This window comes from Nelusetta ayraudi, unplaced genomic scaffold (genome assembly GCF_046127955.1).
Source record: "Nelusetta ayraudi isolate G7.1 ecotype Tasmania unplaced genomic scaffold, CSIRO-AGI_Nayr_v1 ptg000070l, whole genome shotgun sequence".
NCBI classification, from domain to species: domain Eukaryota; kingdom Metazoa; phylum Chordata; class Actinopteri; order Tetraodontiformes; family Monacanthidae; genus Nelusetta; species Nelusetta ayraudi.
In genome coordinates, this window is record NW_027466120.1 from 2,616,433 (window position 1) to 2,637,500 (window position 21,068).

The 21,068-nt window shown below is 47.4% G+C and overlaps 2 protein-coding genes across 3 annotated transcripts in view; one reads left to right on the top strand and one right to left on the bottom strand.

Annotated features, from left to right (window-relative positions):
• The first annotated feature begins 2 nt into the window (after nucleotides 1-2).
• On the top strand, nucleotides 3-16,830 carry noc2l (NOC2-like nucleolar associated transcriptional repressor). Of its 2 annotated transcripts, none has more exons than XM_076042505.1 (18): nucleotides 3-141; nucleotides 500-649; nucleotides 762-945; nucleotides 1,832-2,075; nucleotides 2,461-2,551; nucleotides 2,648-2,726; nucleotides 2,842-2,952; nucleotides 3,054-3,167; nucleotides 3,605-3,793; nucleotides 3,900-4,039; nucleotides 5,061-5,172; nucleotides 7,153-7,266; nucleotides 9,693-9,794; nucleotides 10,002-10,145; nucleotides 11,793-11,906; nucleotides 12,039-12,171; nucleotides 15,992-16,078; nucleotides 16,481-16,830. In XM_076042505.1, exons 1-18 carry the CDS (start codon nucleotides 122-124, stop codon nucleotides 16,633-16,635), a joined length of 2,283 nt encoding a protein of 760 aa, XP_075898620.1. In that variant the 5' UTR covers nucleotides 3-121; the 3' UTR covers nucleotides 16,636-16,830. The 2 variants fall into 2 exon arrangements, with proteins under 2 accessions (XP_075898620.1, XP_075898621.1); XM_076042506.1 differs by lacking the exon at nucleotides 3-141 and adding an exon at nucleotides 338-369.
• Nucleotides 16,831-18,989: 2,159 nt separating this feature from the next.
• Nucleotides 18,990-21,068, bottom strand: part of samd11 (sterile alpha motif domain containing 11) — a 57,200-nt gene continuing 55,121 nt past the window's right edge. Inside the window, exon 12 of the mRNA XM_076041767.1 lies at nucleotides 18,990-20,893. Within this exon, the coding sequence (XP_075897882.1) occupies nucleotides 20,612-20,893 (282 nt within the window). The 3' untranslated portion in view covers nucleotides 18,990-20,611. The remainder of the gene's footprint in view (nucleotides 20,894-21,068) is intronic.

Consider the following 21,068-nt stretch of genomic DNA (forward strand, 5'->3'; position numbering starts at 1 on the left):
CACCGAGAGCACTTTATTGTGTTGATGCTGCTGAGTTTCCAAGCGGCAACGTAAAACAAATACTTCCGGTCGCAAAGGATTGTGGGTAGTGAGTTCGCACAGTCACGTTTTTTGATGCAGCATGGCTGGGAAGCAGAAAAGGTAGCTGGATGTTTTCTTTCACGGTCGAATGTGTTTGTCGCGTTTTAATGGGTGACGTGTGTTCGTACATGTGTGGATGGCGTTGTTTAGCCGATCGGAACATTTGAAGGGCTGTTATTAAACTATGAATATCAAGTATAGCCATTATGCTAGTTAAGCTAGCTCAGCCCCATAAGCTGACAACAGGGAATTAAACAAAAATAACAGCGACATGTTCAGTCCTCACAAGTAAGCTTTGATTACTTAGTAGCTGTAGCACTAAAATGTTTCTTAACTTATTCCCTTCTGTCAACCATTAGTGACTTGAAGTTATTCCTACTTGTGGGTGTTTCACTTGTTGACCTGTTACTTTCGCCAGAAAACTGGAAGATCTCTCTTTGGATGAGTTCCTTCAGTCAGGGGACATTGACTCTGAAGGTGAGGATGGCTGCCAAGAGGATGCTCCCAAGCAGAATGGACTCAGCAAAAAAATTAATAAGAAGAAAGACAACTCGGCCTCCGCTGACATGTGAGTGTTTTGGAATTGAACAATTATCCTTGTCACACTAAGTCAGCCTTGACATAAAAGAGTAAAATAAAATGTCTAAAGGTAATTGCATATGTTTATTCCACTTTTTAAGGGACGCTAAAAAGAGGGGCAAGGCCTCTGAGCACAAGGATCAGCTGTCCCGGTTGAAGAACAAGGATCCAGAGTTCTTTAAGTTCTTGCAACAGAACGACCAAACTCTGCTAAACTTTGACGACACGGACAGCTCTGAGGATGAAGACGAGAAAAAGTACCACAGGTTGCCAACTGCACTGGAGGTAGGCAGGCTGCACATTGTCTAATTGACCTTTAAATGACCGAACCTGCATCAGCATTTACATTTGTAGCAGTGCCTCCTTCCTGCAAAATGCATCCTAATAATGATGTTAACAATTAATCTATTATCAATTAATTGTCTATTAAGAATTTAATAGATTAAATAAAATTAGTCACAATTAATTTAACTTTTTTTTTTGTTAAATTGCATGTTGTATACCTGTACACCTCGAACAAGCTACTTTTAAATGAGTTGTAATGTGACCCATTAGAAGTCAACTTAAAGTCAGAGGATAAATAATAATAGAAATATTATGATTTATTTTTATTATTTTTCCTAAATAATGTTTAGGGTGTTTTCACTGTGCTCTGATGTAAAAAAATTGTTGACATTGGACCCTCAACATTATTTGAGGGTTAAATAATGTTTTCCTTAAACATTTTTCATTGTGAAATTTAGGCTTTTCAATTAATCTTTAATTGATCGATAAGGTCAATCAACTAACGATTAATGAATCAATCAATCAATCATTTGCATCCCTACATCCTAATAATTAGATCTTGCTATTTAGGGTGTGTTTCCTGACCATTTTAGAGCTTTTTGTATTGAAATGACAGAAACCAAGATAAGCTGTTTCCATCATGCATTTTTTTTAAATATTAGATTAACAAGATAGTGGTAATAGCAACATCAGGGGCCACCAAAGTATTGTGTGTGCATCTGTGACAAATGTAGTCGTCTCTTGTTGGTTTTTATTAGGCCAGACAATGACCAAAATTTATTTCAGCAGTGCTACCTCACTAGCTCATTCAGCAATATTTCCCACCAGGTTAGAAAAATACTGCCCGTCAACAAACACTTTTCACACTCGTGTGCACTATTTGTAGGAGGCCGGTGATGATGACGACGTTGAAGAGGATGACGACGGTCAGAAAGGGTCAAAGAAATCCAAGAAGTCAGCGGACGCTATCAAAGTCACGGACAAAATGGTGGAAGAGTGGAAAGCGGCCTTACAGAAGGAACCAACGGCTCGTCTCTTCAGAGAGGTCACCCAGGCCTTTAAAGCTGCCGTGGCGACCACCAAGGGTGAAGGAGGTGGCCAGTGTCGATACAAGGTGGCCGACAGTTCAGGTACAACATCACCATCATCGTCACAGTCTTTCACTTCAATTTAACTGTGGTGTGTCATTGTGAACTAAGAATGTACTTATTTACACATTAGACACACTTGACCTGTGAACTTCTGATTAAGTTGTGGATCTGTTCTCAGAATATCAAATTGTAACTGGGTCAGTGTTTCCATACTGCTGTGGATGTAGTCGTTCACAATATCATTGTTTGATAATAGAAACGTTCAAATTGATCCATATTACCGTAAGCCTGGTAGTTATCATTTTAATAAATGAATGTATGTGTACGTATCTAATAAACAGAATTGCATCAAGTAATTCCATAAGATACAACATTTCACATTTGCAGATATGCATGAATATCTCTTTCCATTGTCTTTCCTCAGTGTTCAACGCCTTGGTCCTGTTCTGTATCAGAGACATCGACGCTGCCATGCAGAAGATGCTCAACCTGAAGCCCAATAAAGATCAGAATAAGTAGGAAGAAGACGTCGCGTATCCTGATCCAAAATCTTGTGAAAGGTGTTAATATATTCTGTCAACAAAATTCACTCCTCATGTTTGATTTCCTAGACTGGTGATGCCCTCATCCAGTCCAAAGTGGCAGAAAAACCAAATTGACATCAAGATGTATCTCAGCGGAGTGGTTCAGGTGTGTTTGCATTCCTGACGGGAATCAGCGAGAGTCTTGATGCCTTTTTATTCCTGTTTACCTTGAAAAACATTCACCATTCTCTTTCATCTCCACCGTCTCCCTCCACAAACAGCTGCTGTCCTGTCTGACGGAGTCCACAGTCATCAGTGCTGTCCTGCGACATGCCAACCAGCTCGTTCCCTATTACCTCTGTCTCCCAAAACAGTGTCGTCTCCTGGTCAAGGTAAAGCACATGTTACAGTGCAGTGGTATGAAGTGGCACGTCTTTATATAACCAATATAGTTCGGAACGCATGTGATTTTCTGTCTTTTTGCTTTGTGTAGCAACTGCTGAAGCAGTGGAGCACGGGCGAGGAAACGAGCCGCGTTCTCGCCTTTCTGGCCCTCAACAAAATCTGCAGACACAAGCAGGAAGCGTATCTTAACACCATTCTCAAGGTGAGCCAGATGCAGACAGATGAATGGAATAGAACACTGCCAGCACACCTGAGGGCAAGGTTAAACTGATTTACGCCCCATATTATGCAAAAAGGTGTTTTAGTTATATGCACGCACAACCTGTTTATAAACTCCCCACAAATGAAAAAAAAAACGTTTTCTCCTGTTTCCAGAAAATCTTCTTCTTCAAAAAAAAGACACTCACTATAGCATCTTGTTATTGTCGTTGTGGCAGGTACAACATAGCATCAGTTCAAGCTGCAACTCATGTGTGTCTGTGCATTTTATGTTTTTTAGATAATTAATTGTGCCAAACTGCTCCACTAGAGTCCAGGATGATCAAGAATGAAATTGGACATATTATGATCACTGATGCGTGAGCAACACACCGTTACCTGCCCGCTTTTACCTTGACGCGTCTGTTTGTTACCTTACAGCAAATGTACATCTCCTACGTCCAAAACTGCAAGTTCACGTCGCCCAACGCGCTGCCCATGATCAACTTCATGCAGCGAACCCTGACTGAGATGTACTCACTCGACACGCAAGCTACGTACAAGCACGGCTTCATCTACATCCGACAGATGGCCATCCATCTCAGGAATGCCATGACCATGAAGAAAAAGGTTGGGCCGATCGCTGCACGTTTCCGTCCCGCCTTGTCAAGTACGTTTTAAGCGTATGTTCTAAGACTGCTATGTGTTTGTGTGTATGTGTGCGTTTGTTCCACAGGAGACGTACCAGTCCGTGTACAACTGGCAGTTTGTCCACTGTCTTTTCCTCTGGTGTCGGGTGCTCAGCAGCCTGCACCCCAGTGAGGTTCTGCAGCCGCTCATCTACCCGCTCTGCCAAGTCATCATCGGCACCGTCAAGTAAGTTTCCGCTGAAAGCACTTTTTGGCCGAATTTCTTTTACATTTAGTTTTGTTTAGTCACATTTATTTTGACTATGTCAGAAAAAACAAAGAAATATGCAAAAATAACAAATAAAGCCATTCAAGAATGACAAACTAATGTAGCAAAAGAAAAAGACAAACAAAAAAACAAAAATGTGAACATATCCAAAAAGGAGTGAGAAGAAGTAAAAACTTATGTACTCCCACCCCTCTTTTAACTTACAATGAGTGAATATTTGCTGCCTTCTATGTATTATACTATTCTTATATTGAAAATGATACTATTTAATTTAATGTAAATATGTTATGCTCTATAAATATCTATATATGTACACATATACTGTAGATATGCATATATATACATACATAAAATGGAACAGCACAGCATGTATAATCTGTATAATAAAAAGTACATAGAAATACCCCAATACAAACACTGAAACACACCGACTCTTAATGCTGGTCACTATATCTTGTGAATATCATATTTTTATTATTATTTTTTTTTTAAACGCTCATTATTTAAATGAGTTAAAAAACAAAACAAACAATGCGTCCAGCTTGGTTATAGTGACACGGTTAAATTACAGAAGAACAAAGAAAAAAGATTTTCACGTTGTTTTTTATTTCTGTCAATTAAACATTTAACTTGGGCTTAAGCCACTAAATATCAATAAAAGAGTCCACCACAATTTAAGTGTGAATGTAGATTGTCTGTGCATTGTTTTTCCCCATTTAGACAAAATCAAAGATTAAGATTTAATGATAAAAAAAAATTGTCATTTTCATCAAACCACTTGTTCTGGTTAAGACAAGTGGTCTAGTCGACACCATCAGTCCATAAATGCCCTGTGTTAGTTCTCATTCACGGTCTCTAAATCTCACAAAAAACAACAGGCCACGTGTTGATGATTGCCAATCTAATAAAAGTGACGCCTGTGTGTACCTGCAATGTGCCAACAGCAGGGGGAGACACTGACCACCGTCTCATTTTGCAGGCTGGTTCCCACATGCAGATATTACCCTCTGAGGATGCACTGCTGCAGAGCCCTCACGCTGCTCTCCAGCAGCACCAACACATTCGTGCCCGTCCTGCCGTTCCTCCTGGAGGTGAGACACGCCGCCGGCGGCAACCACCCGCCACGGCCAATAAAGCCTCGCGCCCGTCAGCGGAGCCTGACGGCCAAGTTCCCAAGCGGTCTGAAACGCTTCCCCCGGCGCGGCTGTAAAGGCTGAAGCGAAAGAGTTTTAAATCATGCAGAGAGAGAGGGAGAGAGAAAAAAAAGAGGAGACAGTTGGTTGTGTTTGTGACAAATGGAAACAATGAAAGTGTGTGTGTGTGTGTGTGTGTGTGTGTGTGTGTGTGTGTGTGTGTGTGTGTGTGTGTGTGTGTGTGTGTGTGTGTGTGTGTGTGTGTGTGTGTGTGTGATGAAATGTTCCGTCCGCGGTTTTGCTACGGAAAAACATCCGCGGCGTCTGAAATGCGTTTTGGTCTCAACGGCTACAACTGAAGGAGCTCGGGAGGAAACACATCGACGGGTGGAAATGTGTCTGCGTGAAACAGCGAGCGAGCGAGAGAGAGAGAGTGAGAGAGAGAGACACCTTTGTTATCAGACCAATCACGGGTCACCAACTGACAACACTTTCTCTGGGTCAGGTGCTGAGCTTGTGATCATGCAGTGTGTGTGTGACGGCGGCGGCATTGTGACTATGTCATCCCACTGGGAGTGGTCCGAGCGCGCTGGTTTTATGCTGGTGTGTGTGCGCGCGCGCAGCAGTTTGACCAAAGTGATAAAAGCACAGTTGCGGTTTACACTCTGGTCCTAACACGCTGCTCAGACCACATCCTCGCTGCCTGTGGCGCACGCGCGCACACACACACACACACACACACTTGGAGCCCCCCTCCCCTCAGCCCCCAGCAGCAAGCAGTGTTTATTCGTGATGCGCAGCACTTCCTGTTTTCTCTGCGTTGCTGTTCCTCCTTGTTGAAAGCGGGCCGAAGTGCGCAGCTCCTGTTTTAATTAGAGCAGCAGAAGCAGCCCCTTCCTCTGCCTGCCTGCCTGCCTGTGTGTGTGTGTGTGTGTGTGTGTGTGTGTGTGTGTGTGTGTGTGTGTGTGTGTGTGTGTGTGTGTGTGTGTGTGTGTGTGTGTGTGTGTGTGTGTGTGTGTGTGTGTTCTCGCCTCTCCTGGGGTGGTGGTTGGGGGTGCATGATTTGGCGCTTCCTGCTTCAGTAGTTCCCCCCCTCCACCTCCTCCCGTGCGCTTGTGTGTGCGCATGTGCGCGCAGGGCACACGTGCACGCGCCCGGGTCAGCCCATGCCTTCCCACTTCCCCCCCCGGCTCCCCCGCAGACCGCCACCACATCCTATGTTTGTACAGACAGCAGCAGGCCAGGAGCGTTGCTCCGCCTCGCACGCTGAGCACATTAACGACCACACACACACACACACACGCCCGCTCACGCACACGCACACACACACACGCACACACACAGAAACGCACAGGCGGAGATGCGGGGAGTCAGAAATAGCTCGATACACAAATACACGGGCAGAAATTCACTTGCACGCTGTGGGCAGATGTGAAAGCTGAAGCTCGTAGACAAAAAGCCCACACGCTGACGAGAACGTACTCTCGCAGACCGAGATAGAAGCGTCGCAGTCGCCTCGGTCGCGCTGCACAGCATGTAAAATACTAATTTCCACCGTTAAAAGGGAGGCTTTCGGCACGTGTAATAAAATGTCACTGCCGTCTCTGAACTCGCGCTGGTTCTATTCCGCTACACGGACGGAAGGAGAAAAATCTTGTGTCGGGCTTTGACCTTTGGTCGGCCATTAAGCTTGACCTTTCTTAATATTTATGTTTTCTGTGCAGTTTTGAGGGAGAGGCCACGGCGTCGACTAACTTGCAGCGCCGAAAGCAAACGGAAAATTATAACGATACATATATTTTTTTTAAAGATGTATATTTTAAATTCTCTCTTTAAAGTGCATCCATTCGTCTTTGTCACCAAAATGAAAAAACAAAATCTGCAATTTTGACCGACACGTTTCCAAAGCACTGACGGCCGACGCTGCTTCCCCCTCAGATCTTCCAACAGGTGGACTTCAACAAGAAGCCGGGTCGAATGAGCAAGAAGCCCATCAACTTTGCCGTCATCCTGAAGCTCAACAAGGTCAACCTGATGGAGAAAGCCTACAAGGTCAGTGGGACCGTTGCCGTCAGTCCTGGACTCTCTCAGGCCGAGCACTGGAGAGCCTCCGAGCAGGCCGAGCGCTCCAGATTCAGGATTGTGTATTGTCGCCGCCGCCACGTCCCCTCCCCCAACTGCGGCGCTCCCCGACTCGACGTCAGCCTGCGCTGCAGCTCGGCGAGGGGATTGAGGGCAACGCCGCGCTCGCTCGCCGCGCTCAGCCGCCAAGAGGATTGCGGCGCGGCCCTGCGGGATTATCCGCGGCGCTCAGCGCGCGGGGCCAGTTTTCACCGCTGTCACCTGGACGGGCAGCTGTCGCGACCCCCCCCCCGGCCTGCCGCCGCAGCAGAGCCCAGTAATCGAGCGCTGATTTCCCACCAGTGAAAGAGTTTAACTTGTGTCACCTGGCAGGCTGCGACTGCGGTCGCTGGAGGGAGGCGGAGTTCCTGCAGACTCTCGTCTGGAAAGCCGCTCATTTGGCAGGAAAGCCATCCGATTGGCCTGATAATAATATATATATATATATATATATATATTTATTTTTTTATTATGTTTATTTATTTATTTTTTTAATGATCTTTTTATTTGGAAAGGCAAATTTCCATTGCATACATTAGTTAAAGACTTATTATACAGAACATATAGAAAGACGATTACAGAATGTTCATGAGATTTTGTCCATTTTGCCTTTCTAGTTTTGTTTTCCTGGACTATCACTTGTTTTTGTTGAAAACGGTAACGATAACGAAACAGAAGAGAACTGGGGAGCAGCACCACTTCAGAGCAGCCAAGTGTCACATAAGAAAGGAGGACAGGTTTATACACGACACAAGCACATTCATATGAAATCAGATCTAATTGGTTTTACATACTCAGTCCATTAGGACCAGATCCTAAAGAACTTTGAGAGAATAAGACATCTTCTCCATAACATCTATTTCGTATACAATGTCACGCTTCAGACAAGATATTACCCAAATACACATTTTCACAATCAAAAGGGAAGTTTACATTAAATAACATTAAATACAGTTTTTATGTTTGTGGATCTCTGCCCACTAACCTCTTATTGTCTGTAGTTCCAAAAAATATGGAAATATTTGCCAACAAGGTCTCCAATGAGCATCTGCACTGCCTTGGTGACGTTTCTGAATGGGTGTAATAATACTATCATAAATTCTTATTATTATTTTGGTGGTCAGCATTGTCGCCTCACAGCAAGAAGGTTGTGGGTTCAATTCTGGGCCTGGGACCTTTCTATGTGGAGTTTGATGTTCTCCCTGTGTGTGTGTGTGTGTGTGTGTGTGTGTGTGTGTGTGTGTGTGTGTGTGTGTGTGTGTGTGTGTGTGTGTCTTCTCTCTGGGTTCTCCAGCTTCCTCCCACAGTCCAAAAAGTGAGTGAATTGGAAACTCTAAATTGACCATAGGTGCGTGTGTGAGTGCGAATGGTTGTTTGTCTCTATGTGGCCCTGCGATGAACTGGTGACTTGTCCAGGGTGTCACCCTGCCTTCACCCTATGACAGCTGGGATAGGCCCACTACATTAGTCTGACAGAATTTTGTATTGCAACAGCTCACATGAAATAGGAGTCATTCTGAAACTGCTCGTCTTAGTGTTTGGGGGAGGGAGTGCTGTCATAGTTTGTGTTGTTGTTTTTGTTGTTTGTTGTTTTTTTCTGCTGGCTTGTCTGCCACTTTCATGTTTTGTTGAAGAGGAGTGGGAATTAGGCATGCAGATTATCAATTCATTCATTAATCATTAGTTGATTGACCTTATCGATTGATTAACGATTAGTTGATAAGTGGCGATTTTTTCCTGAGAACCTAAATTTCACAATGAAAAATGTTTAAGGAACACGTTATTTAACCCTTAAATCATGTTGAGGGTCAAATGTGACCCATCTTTCCATCAGAGACTTCTAATGTGTCACATTTCAACCTTTTTATTTTTTTATTTTTTAAGTTGTTTAAAAGTAACTTGTTCTAGGTATATTATGATGTGGATGATATCTAAAGGTGAATTACTCTTTCCTGCCACTACACTGTTACAATGATATGAACTACCAGTGTAAAAAATGTTCAATTAATAGCGACTAATTTAATTTAATCAATTAAATCCTGAATTAACGATTAATTGTTAACATCCCTAGTGGGAATACCTACTCATGAAGTGACACAGGTTGTCACGCAGTGACCCATTGGGAAGAACTCCCGAAAGATACTCTACATTCTACACTCTACATTCTCAAGAAAACAAAATCTGAGTCAAACAAGGGTCACTTTTGTCCTATTCCTCGTTGGTTCAGCTCTTACTGGTCAGTTCCACACACATGCAGAAATCGCAGGCCCTCACGGATGTCATGTTGGGGATGTTAAGTTGCAGAGAGGAATTGCCGTCACTCGCACAAACGTCAATTTGCCGTTTTTCTATTCCAGGAGGGGCTGATCGACCAGTTGTACGACCTGATGCTGGAGTACTTCCACACACAGGCCAGTTCCGTCAGCTTCCCGGAACTCGCCCTGCCCACCATCATCCAGGTGAAACACAATTTAGTGCCGTCAAACCAGATATTGCTCGACTGAATGTCTCCCCCTGTTTGAAAAAATCTAAAAAAAACTCCCAAAAATAAGGTTGCGGTTCCAGATTCTTTCAGGGGAAATTCCTTAATGCATGGTACGGGCAGATTGGACATTTCCTCTCACTTTGTCCCCCTTTTCTCACACTCTCCCTCTGTGTCCCTGCAGCTGAAAGCGTTCCTAAAGGAATGCAAAGTGGCCAATTACTGCAAGCCAGTGCGCCAGCTGCTGGAAAAGGTGCAGGAGAACAGCCGCTACATCACAGACCGGAGACAGAAGGCCTCGTTCGGAGTGGCCGATACCGCCGCTGTGGTGAGGGAGTGTGTGTGTGTGTGTGTGTGTGTGTGTGTGTGTGTGTGTGTGTGTGTGTGTGTGTGTGTGTGTGTGTGTGTGTGTGTGTGTGTGTGTCCGCAAATTTTGTTTTTTGTCTCACTTTTGAATCTCAAAATTTTCCAACTGCAAATCATGTAATGTAGTTATGTAATGTATAATGTTACACCGAGATACAGGTTTGGATTATGAAGGATGAGCAGCTGACAGTTACATTCAGAATTCACTAATTAACGTTCACTCATTCTGTCATTTGAATTAATCAGCTTTAACAGATTTCCCAATGAATGAGTCGTACAGTAAAGTGGCCACCAAACGACTGCCACTGGTATAAACAAATCCTCCAATTGGTTCAAACTGGTTTTAATTTGTTCACAGTTCATTTTTAGCCTGAGTTAGAGTTTATTTTCCTCCTTCTAAATGTAACGCGCACGTCGATCATTTGAACAGCCGATCTCTGACTGAAACGTTTCCACATCTGACTGAAGCCACTGAACTGACCGTTCAAACAAACTGGTTTTTTGTTGTTGTTGTTGTTGTTTTGTTTTTTTGTCAGTCATTTGAGGCTTTCGGCTTTTTCAACTAGAAGCTGCAGGCCGACTCGCTGTTCCGACTGATGACCTCATTGTCAAAAAAAAGAGAAAAGACTTCAGAACGACCCTGCGGTTATTAGAAGCTCTTACGGCTTCAGAACCAGCGGCGCCTGCGCCTTAATGAGCAGCCATTAGCCTGTTTTCCGTGTTGTGTGCTTTTTTTCTTTTTTTTTTTTCCCCCCTCCCCATGCGTGCGCGTGCACGCTACCGGACGGACACACACACACTCACACGCGCGCTTTCATGTGGCTTTGCTGCCGCCGTTCCCGCTGCTGCCGAGACTCCCGACATGCGCCAGCCATTAATATTTAGGGGCGTTTTAAGGAATAAAATTGCGTAATCTATCTTGCCGCGGTGATGTGCTCGCGCTCGTGCCTGTGCTCGTGCACGACAGACAGCACAGTGGCAGCTCCCGTCGCCATGGCATCTTCGGCGTTGACGGGGGGGGTGTGGGGGCCGGAGTCGCAGCAGGAGGGGTGGGGGTGGCGTTGCGAGTGCACAGACCTGCTGCCGCCCGCCGCTGTAAAGGCCACGGCCCCCCTGCAGACACTTGGCCCAGACCGACAGTCGGCCTCATTAATGGCATCCAGCCTCCATCCCGGCGGAAAAGTGAATTTCCAGCTTTCCCCGTCTCCCCGCGTCAGCGCGCGTACATGTCACCTGTCCTAATAGCCGCGGCGGCAAATGGTGGTAAATGTGTTAAGCTATCGGGCGCGGGAGGGTGCAGTCTGTTCGCTCTATTGGATTTGTCGGTCGGGTAATGTGATTTCGGGGCCTAATCGATATCGTCTGCACAGACCTGTAAGGGCAGGAAGAAATCCGCCACTCTCGTCTCGTCTCGGGTCCGTTTCTGCGTCTCTTTCTGCCCGACTGTCGGCGGCCGGCCGCAATCCAAGGACTGAAGAGAACCCGCTGAGACCCCGCCGTCCAGAACCCAGAATATTGACATTGTTCCAATGATCAGAACGAAGATGTCGCTCCCTGCGCAACGTCTCCATCAACCCCCTTTTTTATTAACGGCCGCTTTGTCTCTCAGGCCTCCTGGGAGAAGACGGTCCAGCAGGAGGGGACTCCCCTCGCCAAGTACTACATCCAGTGGAAGAAGCTGAGGGAGAAGGAGATCCAGCTGGAGATCTCTGGAAAAGAAAGGGTAACTGTCCCACCAAACCTTCACTGTCCCCGGTCGAGGTTTATTTTCTTTAGCGGGAGAGAAAATCTGGATTGTTTTTTGACCTGCAGGTTTTTAGTGTTGATCCGTTGTCTCTGTTTGCTCTCTGTGTAGATGGAGGACCTGGACCTCCCCGAGATCAAGCGCAGGAAGGTCCAGGAGAAGAAGGCCGAGGACAAGAAGGAGTTCAAGGACCTGTTTGAGTCGGACAGCGACTCGGATGACAGCGACGGGCTCAAAGTGAAAGGTGAGCCGAGCTTCCGTCCACATCCGCCGGCGTCGAGGAGGCTGTTTTCAATTAGGCGGCAGGACGCTGTGGCGGCCTGGCCTCTAGGGGGCAGAGTTTCGTCGCGGACCAGACCTTTCCCAGCTGGAGAAACAGCAGTTGAACGTCACCACTATTCAATTTGTTGAGCTGCCACCATGAAAGTGTAAAACGTGATGTCAGGAGATTTTGATTTCTGTTGTTCTCCACTTTGCCGGCTGAGAAACATCTGATGATGTTTTCTATGGACCCGACGTTCACTATTTACTGTAAATATATTATTATTGTTATTTTTCACTACTGTCTCCAGTGGAGCAGCCTCACACTCTCAAAAACTTCCCAGAGCCCCCCAAAAAATTAGCATATTTAGCCCTGTGTTTACGCCTCGCCGCAGCTTCCTGCTGAAGCGGATGCTTTGCTGGACCTTCGGCCCGTCTGGACGGGGACAAAAACAGGAAGGCGTGTTGTCACTAAGCTGGAAATGAAACAAGAGGGTTTCAGCTCGCTCTTTCTGAAAAGAGAAGTCACAGTCAAGAAGCTGAGTGCTCAAAGAAGAACTGGATGAACTTTATGTTTTCCCAATTCTTGGAAGTGTATTGAAATTCTAGAGACACATATTGTTGCTAGACAACATAAGGAAAGCGAATTTTGCATGTCGGTCCTTTGAAGAAAAAAAAAAAGTGATCCAAAAAAAGTAACTTGATTGGAAAAGTGGGAAAATAACACAGCAAATTGTGGCTTTGGAAGAAGTTCTACCCGAGTCGATTCACACTGGGGGCAAATCGACTCGCTTGCTTCTGCGCCGCCTATGCAGCCACCGCAAGAATCTGAGTGCTGCGTCCAAATCAAACAGCGGAGAAAATCTCTCCTTATCGGACGGAGGGCTCGGCCGCCTCGCCGGGGAGGAGGAGAACAAACCATGTGACCGTCCTCGCCGGGTCGTCGGCAGGTCGCACGCAGCTGCAACCTCCATTTTACAGCTTCTCACTCGGACACGCTCCAAGCGGGCGGGTGGCGGTGGGGGTGGTCGGGAGGGGAGGGAGGGGAGGGGAGGGGAAAAAAAAAGAAAAAACTCCCACCACAAGGTCGCAGAGGAAAGGAGTAGGCGGCCGGGGGATTTTTTTTCTTTCTTTCTCTCTCTCTCTCTCTCTCTCTCTCTCTCTCTGTGCATCTGGACTTCATTGTAGGGAGAGTCCCCACAAACGGATGGGCAACTGTCGGCAAGTGGCGGCGCCTCCGCCTCTCATTCTGCGTCCAACTGGCTCCCCTCCCCCCACCTCCTCCTCCCACCCCCCTCTCCTTTTCATTTGTCCGTCCTCCCACCTCCCTCTTGTGCACACACACACACACACACACACACACACACGCTGAGCTGAAACCCCGCCACCCCAACAGGAAGTGCAGCCTTGGAGCCCAGCGGGGGTTCCTAATTCAAACCAGTCCGGTGGAACAGCCAGAGGTGGCTGCTCCCCTCCCACCCTCTCTTCCTCTCTTCCTCCCTCCTATCCTCCCCCCCACACTCCCCTCTTTCTCTCTCCCTCCCTCTCTTTCATACTTGCTCTCTGTCTCTCTTTCTGGCTCGGCGGACTTCAGCCATCTGCCCCAGTCGCTCCTCTCAACACGTGTACACACACACACACACACACACACACACACACACACACACACACACACAGCCACACCTCAAGGACACCCGAGCAGGCGCACACCCACCACCTTCCAGTCCTGTCTTGAAGAGCCGTGGGCTTCCAGCCTCTTTGTGATCTCTCACACTCCCGGAAAGAGGAGGAGGGGGCTGATGATTTAGATTAGTGTGTGTGTGTGTGTGTGTGTGTGTGTGTGTGTGTGTGTGTGTGTGTGTGTGTGTGTGTGTGTGTGTGTGTGTGTGTGTGTGTGTGTGTGTGTGTGTGTAGCAGAGGTTAATAAATCTTCAAGGTCATCTGAGGGCAACCTCTCGGGTACTACTGAACTCTCTGTGAGTCCCTGTGTGTGTGTGCTTGTGCGCGCGTGTGTTAGTAAGTCATGGTAACTTTAGGACCCGTTCACACAACGACTCAACTTTCCATGTCAAACGCAAGACTTTTGTTGTGGTTTGTCTTTTTTTTTTTTTTTTTCTCACACTCGTCGACGCCCCTCCCTCCGCCTTTGAGACCGTTCCAAAGTGAAAATCTGTACATAACGTAGCCGAACCGCCGGCTGAAGAACGCAGCTCGCTTCACACATCGTGCCGCATTTTGCTCTCAGTCAAACGCAACAAAGTTTAAGAAGTGAAAATCAGAAATACACCCTGTGAGCTTGAACGCTTGTCCAAACTTGTCCAATAAAAACTGCGCAATGTCGCCGATTCGTATGAAACCAACGAGATGATAACCAAACGAACTATTGAACAATTAAACGTGTTGGTGCAGCTGCTGTGCCAATGCACCACATTATTTACCTAGTAAATTTTCAGATGATTTGGCAACTAAATCTTAAACATTGTGGTTTCATTGTGGCGGCTCCCGGATCTCCGGGTTGAGTTCAGTCTGGAAGGTTCTCAGGTTCTTATCCAATCACAGGACACGTACTTGTGAAGTTCAGCGTACGGCCGGCGAGCTGGTCTTGACAACGCAAACTTGAGATCTGATTGGCTATTGCAACCAACTGTGGTCCATTCAAGGCAGTTCTCGTGGAAACTGGCAACACAAGCTAGCTTGAATATGATTGGATAAAAATTCTAGCGTAATATACAACAATAGAAGCAACACAACCAAGTGGTATGATTTGAAGAAAAAAAAACAGTTTATGGAAAATAACTTTGCTATCATATTTATGGGAAATTTTACTTATCTAAGTAAGTGTAGGCTAGTAGCGAAGGACTAGCTGGCCATGAGGGGCCGCCACTGGTCAAACGGCCTCAGCCGGATCGCCGGCTGAGTTTGTTCCTGTTGACTCTGATAGGTTTCTTAATGCGGCTCCATTAAAGTGATCAGAGTGCAGGTTGGTTGTGCTTGTCGTTGTCATTGTCGTTTGCTCGGTCAGCTGCTCTGTATATCGTCACGCCGCCAACTAGTGGCCTGGCATACGTCCTGCAGCTCTCTGTTTTGCTCATGTAAACACCAGGACGCAATGGAAAAGACATGTTTATAGAGAGTCACAATTTTAGCGAGTCCTGTCTAAACGGCCTTAGACGGCCCCTAATGTTTTTAACGGACGTTGTTGAGTTGCGTGTGTGTATGTATGTATGTGTGAGAGTGTGTGTATGTGCCGCGAAGAAGAGGAAGTAGCTCTGTTTTGCTTCTCTCTCCTCGGCGCTCTCATCACAACTTCAAAGCCCGTGGACCTCAGTTGTCCCTTTGGCAAGACAACACACACACACACACACACACACACACACACACACAGTATGCCACAACAACACAAATTCAAACTTCCACCAGCCAGCCAGCCACCAACACACACACACACACACACACACACACCCACCCACCCACCCACCCACACCGAGTCTCCCATCAGCGAAGCTGCGGAACCTGCCTGTTATCTCCGTTCGCTATATTTAGGCCGTGAGCATTAGATGTCTGAAATTGCCGGCAGTAAACTGTCACGGGTGTTTGTGCAGTGGCGGCGGCGCCTGTAATCGACTCGCGGCGCCGTCTCAGGAGGAAATAGACTTGCCTGCGACGATGCCTGGCCCACATAGGTGTCTCCACAGTCCACGTCAGCGGCGCTGCTGACGCAGGAACCCGGCGAGTGTCTGCTGCGAGCCACGCTCAACCACGCTGGAAGCCGTTCTAATTTGTCGCCTGTCTCCCCCCCGCAGGTAAAAAAGGCAGCCACGGCTCTGATGACGACGATGATGAAGAGGATCTGTCCGACCTGAGCGAGGACGAGGAGGGTGAAGACTCAGGTTGGTAGAAAAGAAAATGTATTCTGAAACGGGAACCTTTTTTAATCCGAGTTCTGGAAGATTTCCTCATGTAGCGTCTCGGCTGATCCGAGTCGTATTGTTTTTATTTCAATTCTTTCACCTGGTCACTTAAAGATGTAACGTGACGTTTTCATCCCTGGATCAACCAGGAGATGATTTTTATATCATGGAATAGATATTGGTATTGATATTCGTGCACTACTGCACATCACGGTCTAGTTTGTCAACCGCTTTGCCAAATAATAGATGTCGGAAAAAAGTAGAAAAGAATGCAAACATTATTGTCACGCACACACACACACAGCGCCAATAGTTTCCCACACATTTGAACTGGAAGTGATCCTCATTCTGTTTTTTTTATTTGTTTTGTTTTAATTATAGCCGACGGCGGTGACGATGACGATGATGATGATGGAGAAGATGGAGATGAAACACCCTCCAAGGCTCCTCACCCGATGTCGTCCTCGGCTCTGATGAAGCTGGCAGAGGGAGGCGAGGATGTGGTGGAGGACCTGGAGCTGTCTGACGATGACTGAGGATCAGACGGAAAAAAAAACGTTGCAGCTCGGCTCAGAGTCGCTCTGCACTGAACCCACCATCTTATATTTGCAAGAAATATTGGACTCTTTTCTGTTTTCTTTGCTTTTTAAATGTGATATTTTCTGACATGTACAGTGCAGATATTTCCATGATAAGTTTATTTAAAAAAAAAAAGTAAAAAAAATGAAGTAATTAATCGATTCATTTTAAATTAATTGGATAAAATAAAAAAAAAAGAAAAATATAAAGCTGCAAACGGCTTTTACTGCTGTGGCCCGTTGACTCTTTCTGACTCCTGCCAATGGCCATGATTGGAGCACCTTCCTAATGGCAGCAACAGCCAGTTATGTGTATATTGCAGGCAGGAACTGTGTTGTCTCCTCCCGCATCAGTACCTGGAGCTCACGGTTAAAACAACACACTATAGTATGTGGTACTTTTTCGAGGACCAAAAAGTAAAAAGAAAAAAAATAGTGTCAGAACTGACACAGTCTCACTGGAATGACTGTTAAAATGTAGTTTAGCATGATATAAAGTGATAGGAAAAAAACATCTCATGGGATCCAAAAATTGGAAAACATGACATAGTAAAAAGCATGTCTTTTTTTTCTAGGACTAAAAAAAATAATTAAACTGGCTGAAACTCACCAAGGTAGTTTAGCATGAGCCATAGAGCAAAACCATAGAGCAACGGTCTTCCTCCCCGTTAGCTGCCACATTCCACCACTGTATTTCTAAGGAAGCCTGGAGTGGACAATCCAGACTGCCTGAAGGCGCATTTTGTATTATGGGTGAACGCTCACGTCCTCAAATAAACTAATGAAGAACGAGGTGGACGAGGTATCCAGGTTTGTTTGCGCAGGCCACCGTAGTTCACTGGCAAGCTCGGGAGAGCGAGGGTGAGCGAATGAGCGCTGCAATCTGAAATCTGAGCACTAGATGGCAGTATTTTACAGTGTTTGGAAGGATTTTACACAGTCCCACTTTTTCAAGGGTTTTTGTGTGTCTGTTGGTGGCGCTATAGAGCCGACTTTTGCTTATTAAAGGTTTTATTCCTACAGGCTGTAACACAGTGGCTTAAATATGTTTTGATTTCTTTTTGTGGCTTAATTAATGGTAGAGACAAGGTCCACTGGTATCCTGGAATCAAACTGAAGAGCGACAAGAAGTGGACCTATTATGGGACCTTTTTTGAATATTTTAGATTATTCAGGCATGTTGATGCTCAGGTTCAAGAAAAAAAACGAGTCGCTGATACATTCAGCACACGTTTACACCTCTGAAACACACACACACTCCCACACCACCAGCTCTGTAGGACTAAGGACTATTTTTGACAAGAGCCGTGAGCGTGTCGGAGCCAGGCCCGAGCCAGGCCGAGCTGAACCGAGCTGGGCCAGACGTGGAGGGGCGGTAGTGGGTGGGTGGTGGTGGGGGAGAGGTAGTAGGGGGGCAGCGGGGTGTTTAGCCCCGAGGCGGCAGCGCCGTGCCAGGCTGGCGGGGCGACGTCTGATGCCGCGCCAAGACTCTCTGCCCAGGTGGTGGAGCAACAACACAGACGGGTCTGTTTCCGTGCCAACTTCCTCACCCGCCCCCATCCCCTCCGCCTCCCCTCCTCCCTCCCCCTCCTCTGCCTGCTCACCTGCAGACACAGACCAATCCCCTCTTGCCTCTGCACCACCTCGACGACACCTGGAGATGGCGGCGGCAGGAACAGCCACCTTAATCAGGAGTGTGGCGGAGATTCCAGGCAAGCTTCTGCGTTGTCGCATTTCCTCCAGTCATTTTTTTTTTTTTTTTACCCCTTTTTTTTCTTCTTCGTAGCGAGTGCGGAGGCCCAGCCTGGAGCGAGGGGGGAGTCCCAGCAGAGGGAGCAGAATGTACTGCCTCAGTGTGAACTCTTTGAAGGAGGAAGGCAGGAGCGAGCAGCAGGGGCTGTTTCTGCTGCTGCTCCTCTGTGTGTGCGTGTGTGTGTGTGTGTGTGTGTGTGTGTGTGTGTGGGTGGATGAGGAGGGACTGACTTAAACCCCCCCCCCCCCCCCCCAAAACCACCTCCACCCCCCGGCGAAGAGAGGCCTTGGCCTGAGGCTGAACCTCACACTCTGACAGCTGGTGTTGACCTGAACTGTGGCCCCCCTCCCTCCCCTGTGGGTCACATCCCCCTCTCTCTCTCTCTCTCTCACACACACACACAAACACACACACACACACACACACACACCGGGAGACCCACAAACTCCCTCCTTGCATGTTTTTTCGAGAAGAACCACAAACACCTGAGGAGGAAGCAGCCAAATGTACTGTTATCTGACACAGACACTCAAACACGAGCCAGAGAGGGAAAAGAAAATGAGTTTTTCCTTTAGGGTTTATTTCACCTGTGTGGTGAATAGAAAAATAGGATGAAGACAAAACTTTTGAGAGGGAAATCTAAAGACCATTTTTTTAATTGCTTGCGTTCTATTTTTTTTTTTGTAAAGAAAATCCTTAACAAATTCAAAACATTTGCATTTAGAGCTTTGTGCCTTTCTTTTCCCTGCAACCAAGAGAAAACAAAGTATCTTTGGAATCCATTTTAAGGGCTAATTATAATACATATCTTAATCTGCTTTATCTACTACATCAAAAGTCCTATAAATATTTTTTTTCCTCATATTTATATGCTGAAGTAGCATTTGAGATTGGAGCGCCTTTTCAATATTACACTTTTTTTTAAAAAACAAACAAACAAAAAAAAGTGGCAAAACGAAAAAAAGTATGAACAAAAGTACCACCGAAGTTCAGCAAGTCACATTTTTCAGTAAAGAAAACCTTATTCGTGCAACTACATTTATGAAAAAAAAGTAAAAGTACCACATATGTAACCTTCAGGATATTTTCATCTTAAGCATGATTCTGTACAATTTTGCATGTTTGTTTTTTTTTTTTGTTGTTGTTTTTCTTCTCCCACTGCCACCCCGCCCGCCTCCCCCTCCCCTTCCCCCACCACCTTCCGCAGTAGTCAACACGAGCGCGGGTCGCCTCCATCGTCCAGGTCGCCTCGGCCACAGTCCAGCCGAGCGGAGCTCCAGCCGTCCAGGTGTCTCTTCCCCCTCCCCCCACCCACCCACCGCTGGGCCAGTCACTTTCCTCTGAGACCGTCGAAGATGCCAAAAAAATAAAATAAAATAAAAAAATAATAATAAAGTAGACACATTGTGAAACACGGGTCCAATTCCACACGTCCGGTCATCTTTGGTATCGGGACAGTGGAATGCATAGTTGCAGTGATAAGGGGGGGTGGGGGTTGGGGTTTAGCGGGGGAGGAGGAGGGGGGGGGGAGAGCAGGCGGATCACATGGTCCGACTCCAGCCTCTCTCAGCGAAGACAGCGCCATGCTGCTGTTTGGCCTCAGGAAACAGGCAGGAGGGGGGGCGGCAGCTCTCTCATTTTAATTCCTGGGTACTGCGGAGCTTGTGGCGAGCGCAGTCTGGGAGATAGAGACGGGGGAGGGAGGGTTGGGGGAGGAGCTTCCTCCAGCGCAGGAAGGAAGGAAGAGTTTCCGCCAGCGTCTGACTGTCTGACTTGCAAGAAAGTCCCATTTGTGGCGACGACTTCGCTCCTTTTTTTTCTCCCTCCTCTTGGCAGTCTGTCTGCGACCAGCTGTCTCCTTTTCCTCCCGTTTTTTTCTCTCCCCCCTCGCCGTCACCCCCCCCACTCTGTCTGTTCTTTCCGCCTGCTCCGTGGCGTCCGGCCTCCCCGACCCAGTTCGTCTGGATTCCTGGCGGCCGCAGCCACTGATTGGTCGAAGGCCCCGCGGCTCCGAGCTCGCCACGTTTTTCCCCGCTGAAGTTCTTAGTGTAAGATGTTCCACCGTTTGAAGCAGAGGATGGAGGGGGGCTGGCGGGGTGGGGATGGGGTTTCCTGGCCACACCCCCTACCGTAGGAGGTCACTCGAGGGCAGGTCCGCTCTCGCCCCGCCCCACGCCGCTCCTACGACGGCGTCTTGGCCTCCAGTCTCCCGCCCAGCGCAGAGTGGGCGCCGCCGTTTTCCTGCTTGGGGGGGGAGGAGCAGCCCGGGAGGGCGGCGCCGCCGTACGGCGAGGAGCCGCTGCTGGTGGAGGCGGGTCTGTGTGGGAGGGACACGGTGAGGGACAGGGGTGCGTCGGAGGGCGCGGTCAGAGCGTCCCGTTCCCGGAGCATGGCGGAGGGCGGGAAGGGCAGCGCCAGTGGGAAGCCCGTCATGTAGAAGAGGCGGCCGACCCGGCGCGCCACCTGTGGGCAGAGGAGGGGAGAGCACGTGAGTGAGTGACTGGGAGGGTCAGGGTTAGGGCTGGGCGAGAGAGAGAGAGAGAAAGAGAGAGAGAGGGAAATTGGGGGAGGGGGAAAGAGGGGGATGGAGGGAGTTCGAGGGAGGGAGTGGGAGGGGAGGAGAGAGGGAGAGAAGAGA